Source organism: Condylura cristata, unplaced genomic scaffold, assembly GCF_000260355.1.
Source record: "Condylura cristata isolate star-nosed mole 26May11 unplaced genomic scaffold, ConCri1.0 scaffold00027, whole genome shotgun sequence".
Lineage (NCBI taxonomy): Eukaryota > Metazoa > Chordata > Mammalia > Eulipotyphla > Talpidae > Condylura > Condylura cristata.
The window spans coordinates 25,320,209-25,329,041 of NW_004567128.1; the positions used below are offsets into that span (position 1 = coordinate 25,320,209).

At 40.8% G+C, this 8,833-nt stretch overlaps 1 protein-coding gene across 1 annotated transcript in view; it reads right to left on the reverse strand.

Annotated features, from left to right (window-relative positions):
• Positions 1 to 8,587, reverse strand: part of EFHC2 (EF-hand domain (C-terminal) containing 2) — a 188,107-nt gene extending 179,520 nt beyond the window's left edge. Inside the window, exon 1 of the mRNA XM_012730279.1 lies at positions 8,438 to 8,587. Coding sequence (XP_012585733.1) covers positions 8,438 to 8,479 — 42 coding nt within the window. The 5' untranslated portion in view covers positions 8,480 to 8,587. The remainder of the gene's footprint in view (positions 1 to 8,437) is intronic.
• Between the last annotated feature and the right edge of the window lie 246 nt (positions 8,588 to 8,833).

An 8,833-nucleotide genomic window follows, 5' to 3' on the forward strand; every position in this document is an offset into this window, starting at 1 on the left:
CAATTATACAAATGGCAAATACTACATTAAAAAAAAAAAAATGATCGGGCCCTCCCTGGTGGCGCAGCGGGTTAAAGCACAGCACTGAGAAGCTAAAGCCACTTCCGCATGAGTTCGATTCCCGCCTGCCCCGGAGGTGACCACATGGCGCGGCAGACCTCTCCTGACCCGCCCGCTGCTCCCCTTAGCAGTGTACTTCGTGGATCTTCCTGTTCTGCTCCCCGCTCTGTCTCTGGTGAATCCTCTCACCGCCCCTGAGACTCTGGCCTGTACCCCAGTTCTGTATGTACAAAGAAATAAATCTTTAAAAAAAAAATGATCGGCATCATTAACCAATAGGGAAAGAAAATATCAATAGGATGAGCTATCTCCAACCCCTGCCAGAAAGGCTGAAATCCAAAACAATGCCAACCGCTCCAACATCCAGAGTGCCAGGTACTCTCACTCACTGCCTGTGGAAATGCCAAAGGGGGAAGGCACTATGAAGCAGTTTGACAAATTCTTATACAACGAAACAGACCCCTATGGCTAGTTCCAAATTTATGTGAAAGTTATCCTGCCTGTTCACAGGAAGGCAGTGACGATTTTACTGAAGCTTTCAACTTCTCATATGTCCAAACAAGACTTTTCTTGCTTAACAGCTATCAAGAGGAAGATTAACTACCTTTCGCTTCAGTTAAATAAAACGTATGCAAGTTCATCACAATTTTGCCTCAGAATTGAGTATGTGGTAAAACACAAAACAGCATGTTTTACAATGAACAGGTAAACTGTATACTTAATAATTTTATAGCTGATTATGTCAGTTGGTTAAAAAAACTTATGGCCCTGGTGGCGCAGCGGCTTAAAGCACAGTACTAAGAAGCTAAAGCCACTTCAGCATGAGTTTGATCCCTGCCCCAGAGGTGACCCACATGGTGCGGCAGACCTCTCCTGACCTGCCTGCTGCTCCCCTCAGCAGTGTACATTGTCAATCTGCCTGTTCTGCTCTCTCTCTCTGGTGAATCCTCTCACCGCCCCTGTACCTCTGGCCTGTACCCCAGTTCTGTATGAATAAATAAATAAATCTTTAAAAAAAATCTTAACTTTTAAGTTACATATAAAATTGTGTCTTAGGCTATATTTTTATTCATACTGCTTTTGCGTATGGTTTTTGCAGCTCTCCTTATTTCACACTGTCGATATATTTTCATGTTTTAAAGAACATTAATTAAAATGAATTTATAACCTTTATTTAAATTAAATCAACTGAGTCAACTTTTTGAAAATGTAAACCCCATCTTGATTTAAAAAGTTATTTAGCAAAAATGCATTATGCGGCCTTATGAATTTTTAATATGTAGAAGGAAAGAAAGGCAATCTAAGTTTAATTACTTATTTGTTTCTCAGGAAAAACTGACTAAAACTCCTTTTTAGTTTTAAATTTTAGGGGAGAAAATTACGCTTGTTTAATCTGTGTATCAAACCTTACTGCACCTTCGATAGTACAAGCTTTGAGAGGGCTTTTAAGTGCGCTTAGATAAGGAACAGAAGAAGTGGAGGGAAGAAACTAGGCAAGAAATTTTAAAATAAAAAAAAAATGTGAAGTTTTCTTGACTAAGTTCCTCCTTGAAGTCGAGATGATGCCTTGTGAGAAGGGATTACTGCAGACTTCGGTGAAGAAACTGGAACCAAGGGTCAGGAAGGTCAAAAGCAAAAAACCCATATTTTCTCTGCAGGTGTTCTTGATGTTCTCTGTTGGGTGAACTTGCCACAAAAAAACAGAGCGAGCCAGTTCCAGTTCTACCACAACTCCCTGCGACCCAAAGCTTCCAGATCACACAACCCTCCTGCCTGAAGGAGAAGGCTGGCTGCCATAACTGCCACTCCTGCTATGTCTGGCCAGACACACCCAAGCCAGTGTACAGGCACCACCTGGCTCCTCCCGTTTATGCCCTGATGGCAGTGAAAACCACCCTTCCCCACCTCCAGCCTCACTGCGGGCTTCAAAGGGATGCCTTCTTCCAGGTGACACCACTTTCCAGAATTATATCCAGTGCTCACCTTACTAAGGAATTAAACAAATCTGCTTGGTGAAATCTAGGGTTCTCAAATACCTTGACTTCCAAGCAACTGAACCCCCATTGCGAGAGTCACAAAATAATCAAATGCACAGAAAACAATTGCTGTTTATTCCATCCATGTTGCTGCGAATGGCCTGAGTTTATCTTTGATTGCTGAGTAGTATTCATTCCACTGTGTGTGTGTGCATGTATTTGTGTGTATCACATCTTGATCCAGTCATCTATTTTGGGGCATTAGGGTTGTTTCCATAGCTTACCTATTGTAAATAGTGCTGCAATAAACATAAGGGTGCAGGTATCCTTTTGAATTAATGTTTTTGTGTCCTTTGGGTAGTCTGAGGACCCTCCACACATCTTTCTGTGGTGTTTAGACCAGTTTGCATTCCCACCAGCAGTGTAGGAGAGCTCCTTTTTCTCCACATCCTTGCCAATGTTTATTGTTGCTGGTTTTTTGTTTGTTTGTTTGTTTTATATATATGAGCCATTTTCACTGGTGTAAGGTAGAAGGAGCTGAAAGGGATGATGCTCAGTGAAGTAAGTCAGAAGGAAAAAGAAAAATATTGGATGGTTTCACTTATAGGAGGAATACAGGGCAACCAAATAAGGGATCAGGAATAAAAATAACAAAAAAAAAATTTAAGAGGCAACTATGTAAATCACAGACATTCTGCAGGGGAGAGGGAGAGACTGGGATCAGAACAGGGAGGAAGAGCACAAGAGACTATGGTGATGGTGCAGGGGGGAGCTGGTGGCGGGAATGTTACAGGGATTACACCTGAGAGGAGAAAGTAAATATTGTACAGAAGTGAACAGTGATGCACAATATATATAACTAAATAAATTAAAAATAAAAAAGGAAACCGGGTCCTCCCTGGTGGCGCAGTGGGTTAAAGCACTGCATTGAGAAGGTAAGCCACTTCCGCAAGAGTTCGATCCCAGCCTGCCCTGGAGGAGATCCACATGGCGAGGCAGACCACTCCTGACCCGCCCGCTGCTCCCCTCAGCAATGTATTCCTTGATCTGCCTGTTCTGCTCCCGACTCTGTCTCTGGTGAAGCTTCTCACCCTCTGCGCCTCTGGCCTGTACCCCAGTTCTGTATGTACAAATAAAATAAAACTTTTAAAAATAAATAAATAAAAAAGGAAACCATTATTGCTTACTCAAAAGAGCCAATCATCATTGGCTCCTTATATCAACAATTCATGGATCATGTTAATGTACTACAGATAACATTTTTATGCAGAGTTTCCCTGAGGTCTGAAAGTTATTTCAAAAGTTCCTCCAGGGTAAAAAGACTGAGATTTGGGGTGATGAAAATGTCTTGGAACTAGTTAGAAATGACAGTTGTGGAACAATGTGAATGTACTAAATGCCACTGAATAGTACACTTTTAAATTATTAATGGCTGGTTTTCTTATGTGAATTTTACTTCAAAAAATATGTGAGAAAGACTGACTGGGATCTGGTGAGGCTTTATGAAGGCTGAAACACTAGATCCACCTTGAAGGAAGTAGAAAATTGGGATTTAAAACGCTTGAAACAAAAATTAGTGGAGGCAGCTCTAAAGAGAGTATTTTTCAAACTGTGACTGCAACTACATTAACAAGTAGATTTAGTGCAACCCAGTACACACGCATGTGACAGAAACAAATATTTGTGAAACAATATTTATTCTCCCCAAGTATAATGTACTCTGAGTTTTAAAAGTGTTATTATATTCTACTCTATTCTGTTTCCTTCCTTCCTTGCATTCTTCCTTTTGTCCTGTTGTTCATAATACATTACTGACCTCACAAAGTAACAAACTGTCACCTTGGGTATCAGGTTAGGGGTTTGGATGTGATGCAGGGTAAGTCCATGGAACTGACCACAAAGAACATCACCAGAAATCTGCAGGCAGAAGTTTGGATGAGGAACATCCTCCTCTTAGTGAATAAAGTGGCTGTTTTATGGTTCTGTTTGTCATTGAGCTAAATTTAAAGTGACTTATCTAATACCACATGATGAAGTCAACATGTGCACTGTGCATTACTCATCGTGTTTTTCTCTTTCAGTTGTTTATCATTTAAATCACTGATATATTTCCCAAAGAACAATTTTCCCTACATATTAATATGCAGGCTTATATTAATGTAGGTAATAATAAATCATCAAGGTATTACCCACACCTCTTTGAGAGATTTTCTGTTTTATTGTTGCGAAGTCAAATAATTTTTCTTCTTAAACAGTGCTCCACTAGAAATTAGATGGATTCCTGACAACAAACACTTCTAAGATGGTGGCAAGGTAGCATCATTAAAAAAATATTTCAAAAGATGGCTCCTCATTACCCATTAGAGACACTCAGACTCAGCTCTACCACCATCTGTGCAAAGTGATATAGAAAGGATTTTCAGCTTTGGCTGGAAATGTCCCTTCTAACTTTAATATCCTATCACTTTGACAAGATGCCTGAGATCCTCTCAGCTTGATACAAATCGAGCTTGTAAACTGTTGGGAAAAAAGTATACTGTATGACGAGAATTTAGTTGTGATCTTTCCCAAAGGTTTTCAATTAATTCACATCAAAATAACTTTAATATCATCAGTGATTCAAGTACTTGTATTTTAGGAAGTGTAATACTTGCATTCAGATGTAAAAGCATAGGTTGCCTATAAACTAGCTGTGCACAGAAATCAATCTACTGTACAGACTGGCTACCAGCAGCTGAGAAAGGGAGTAAACAATTTCCTTCTTAATTTCTAAGAAAGAAACAATGAATGTTATCTTGTGTTGGGATTTTAAACCCAAACAGCCTGTAATTTGCTATCTCGGGGAGGCGAGGGTTTTTCACTTGAAAATTTAAGTCAACAAGCAGGGTTCTGTAATTGGCATAAGGGTGGCATGGTAAAAAGATCAGATTTGGTTTTACAGACTTTCTGACCATCCTCTACCAGAGAGTATCCTATATGTTAACTATCAGTTTTTTTTTTAAAGAGGCTAAACATAGGCTTTATTTTTGTATCAAATTACACAAAATATTTCCTAAGCATCAGTTTTAACGAAAAATTTAAGTACATTTAACACAAGGTCTAGTGCAATAGCATTTTCCATGTAGTCATCTGATATAGTAACATATAAGGATTCTCAATACATAAATTCTGATGTGTTGAATGACAGCTCATTCTCTAGTACACACACACACACACACACACACAGTCTTGTTGATCTGAGGCATAAAGGAAATCATTTCTACAATAGACTTACAAGTCTAGAAGCAGACCCATACATATTTAGACACTTGATTTATGAAAATGTTAGGTCTTCAGAAAAGAGAAGAATGGGGGAGGTGATCTTTTCTAAAAATGTGCTAAGAACAGGACAACGGGCAAAATGGAGTCGCATATGCTAATCCTCACATCACGAAAGTGGAATTTAGCTACAGTTTCCACTCTGGCAGAAATGGAATCTTAAACCAGTGAATCATGAACTGCTTGACTGGCATTAGGCAATCTGCCTGCTAAACATCCTGCTACCTCCTATAAGATAAGTAACCTGGCAACAACCAACCAAACTTCTACCTAGCACAACTTCCCTATTCCTGCTCCCTTCTGCCTATAAAATCTCTAGCCTTGCAGATCTCTTTGGAGCTCCTTTCTATCTGCTACATAGGGTGATGCCCATCCATGGATCACTGAATAAAGCCAACAAGATCTTTAAATTTTAATCAGTTGAATTTTGTTCACTAACAAATGTTTCTGTGTCAACTGAATATTCATATGGGGAAAATGCACACACACATATATATATATTCTAATTAGACTGTAGATCTAAATGTGAAGGGTAAATACAACAAATATTTCAGGAAACAGAGAAATATTATTATGACCTCGGTGTGAAGAATTATTTCTTAAGTAGGAATCCCAAAGCAATATCTAAAGGAAAAAAAAATTCATCAAAAATATCCAACAAGAGAATGAAAAACCTTGGAAGACTAGCAGATATCAGTAACATGGATATCTGCAAAGGAGTAATATCCAAAATCGATATAGAATTCCTACAAATCACAAAAAAAGGCAGGCATCCAAGAGAAAACTAAACAAGAGACAAACAAGCACTACATAAGAGTCTATCCAAATGACCAATAAATAAAAAAGTGCTCAACTTCATAAGGAATCAGACAAGTACAAATTAAAACTAAAAAGAGTTGTGCCACACCCACTGATCAAAAGTAACTAAAAGTTAAAAGACTAATAAGATGTGGTGCAAAAGAACATAAAATGCTAGTGGAAACTTAAATGGGTATAATCACTGACAGCATCTACAACAGCTGAACAGATAAAAACCATATAATCTAACAATTGTATTAAGAGACATGGACAAAAATAGTCACAGCAAATTATTCTTAATAATCCCAAATAGACCAAATCTCTGTCAAGAGTAAATGTGTATAAGTGATGTCATGCAGTGGAGTATTAGAGAGCACTGAACATGTACAAACTACCTCTATACACACGAACAAATCTCAGAAATATCACACTGAGCTGAAAAAGTCAATCACAAAAGAATGGACACTGGACATTATCATTGTTAAAAAGTTCAAATGCAAACAAAATCTAACCACAGCAAGATCAGCCAGCATTGAGGGACAGAGAAAGGGCAGTGTCCAGTAGGGCCATAGGAGGATTGCCACATAGGCCACAAGATGGTCAATTAAATTTACATTTCAGATAAACACCAAGTAATCTTTTAGTAATAAGTAAATCCCAAGCAATATCTGGAGCATGTGTTTTTATTTGCTACTTTTGGCACTCCTAATCAGTAGAGGTTGTTTTTGCTTTTGAAGCACTGGTAATAACTGCTGATGTTCATCCTGGGATCATACGTCTGCATTTTTCTGTGTGTGTGTGTTTTACTTCACAATTTAAAAAAAAAAAAAGGTAAAAGTATACTCAGTACAGCCTTGCAGATTTTAAAATATCTCATCCAAACACTGTTTCCATCCCACTCTTAATCACTGCGATGTGAGAGCTGTGCCAATTCTGCAGGAGGTGGGCACTGATAATCTGCAGTGTTGTTGTGCCCAAAGCTGCTTCCCAGGCTCCACTTTCAAATTTTTTAATTAAAATTACTTTTACACAGCATGCATCTTTACTTCTGAAATCTTTTTTTATATCCTGCCTCGTGATCCTTTAAAAAAATTTTTTTTTAATTTTGTATTTGTGTGGCTGGCTTAATCTTACCAAAGGGCAATGCCAGATTGGAAGTCCAGGGTCTACCCATCAGCAAGAAACACACTGACCAGCGTTCAATAAGGAGTTGGACTGCCCAGCCATTGTGGGCATCAGGATCCAGTGGCATGAAGCTACCAAGAAAACTGGTACTTTAGGGCTAACAAGTAGAATACAGACACTTCAGGATACATAAAGTTGAATGCCTCTATCTGCATCCTGATTTCTAAACTTATCAGAAGTTGACACAAACAACTTGGAGGGGGGCCATGTACTTCCCTCTGGTGGGTGTACTTACATTCTTCCTGCAGACACAAACGGCAAACGCAAGGAAAGAGAGGTGTCCGGGGCGAACAAAAACCTGAATCATTTTTCTGCTGTTGTTTAAAGAAGGTTCTATTTGTATTTGTTTGGCAAAAGTTCTTTCATGCCCAGGGTTTTTTGTGTTGTCTTGTTCTGTACCTTCATCTCTTTTAGAAACAAACCCCTCCCGATTCTAAATAAAGAAAAAATGTGTCCACGTATTGGTGGGTTCTTCTCTCCATACAGTCTGGCACCAAACTTGACAGGCGAGTGGAACCCTTACCTACCTGCCTGCTACTTAGGGTCAGCGTGGTTTCTCTGCGTCAGTAACAGAAACTTTGTCTCTCACACAGAGTATTAATTAGGCTCCTGGAGTGGGGAGACATGTTGCCTGGAAGAAACTCAACTTTGCCACTAAGCTTGTGTATCTCTGGCTAGTGACTCACTCCTCTGCTGTGCCTCAGTTTCCCCAACCATAAACTGGGAATTAAAACTACCCAATTCGATTAGCGGTTGGGCATCAAATGCTGTGGAAGGCGATTAAATAAAGCGCAGCACCTGGCACAGCTTACACTCTCCTGGTGATTGTTATCACTACGATTGGCTACCTAGGAAGGCCTTGCCACCTACAAGGAGTAGGTATCTAGGGAAGGAGAAGCATCCAGATGCACTTGGCAAGATAGGGAAGTGATAGAGAGCAAGAGTTCCACCAGCCTCTGAAGTTCGGTTCAAGTTGCGCTCAACTCACAGAAGGTGAGACAGTGCAGGAGGCGGGGTCCAGGAAGGTGGACACAGCAGGACCATGCCTGGACCCCGGACAAAAGCCAGGACCTCTGACCTCGGGCACCCACACTACTCACGTTGCGGTTGAAACTGTTGCCAGGCAGCAACGGCAGGGTCATGGCTTTGAGCCTCGGAGGGTCAAGGGTCCAGCAAGAGAGGGGCCAGCAGGCAGCGGACGCCCTGCGGCAGGGCTGTTTTAAAGCCCCGACGTTACCTAGAGACCAGAGGCAGCGTCACGTAGGGAGGAGGGGCAGGGGCGGGCCTGGGGCTCGCGGCGGGGGCGCGCGGGGCGCCCCGTGCACCCCCCCCCCCGCTCCTGCTCGCAGCTCAACCGGGTGGGTCTCAGCCCAAGTCTCCAGAGTCTTTTCTCACAACGCTCATTGTGCACACAAAGAAAGGCAGGCACACCGTTCCCCGCCCCCACTGCTTTCTGTTTTAACCCTTTACGGAACGCAAAGCCTTGCATGTACTTA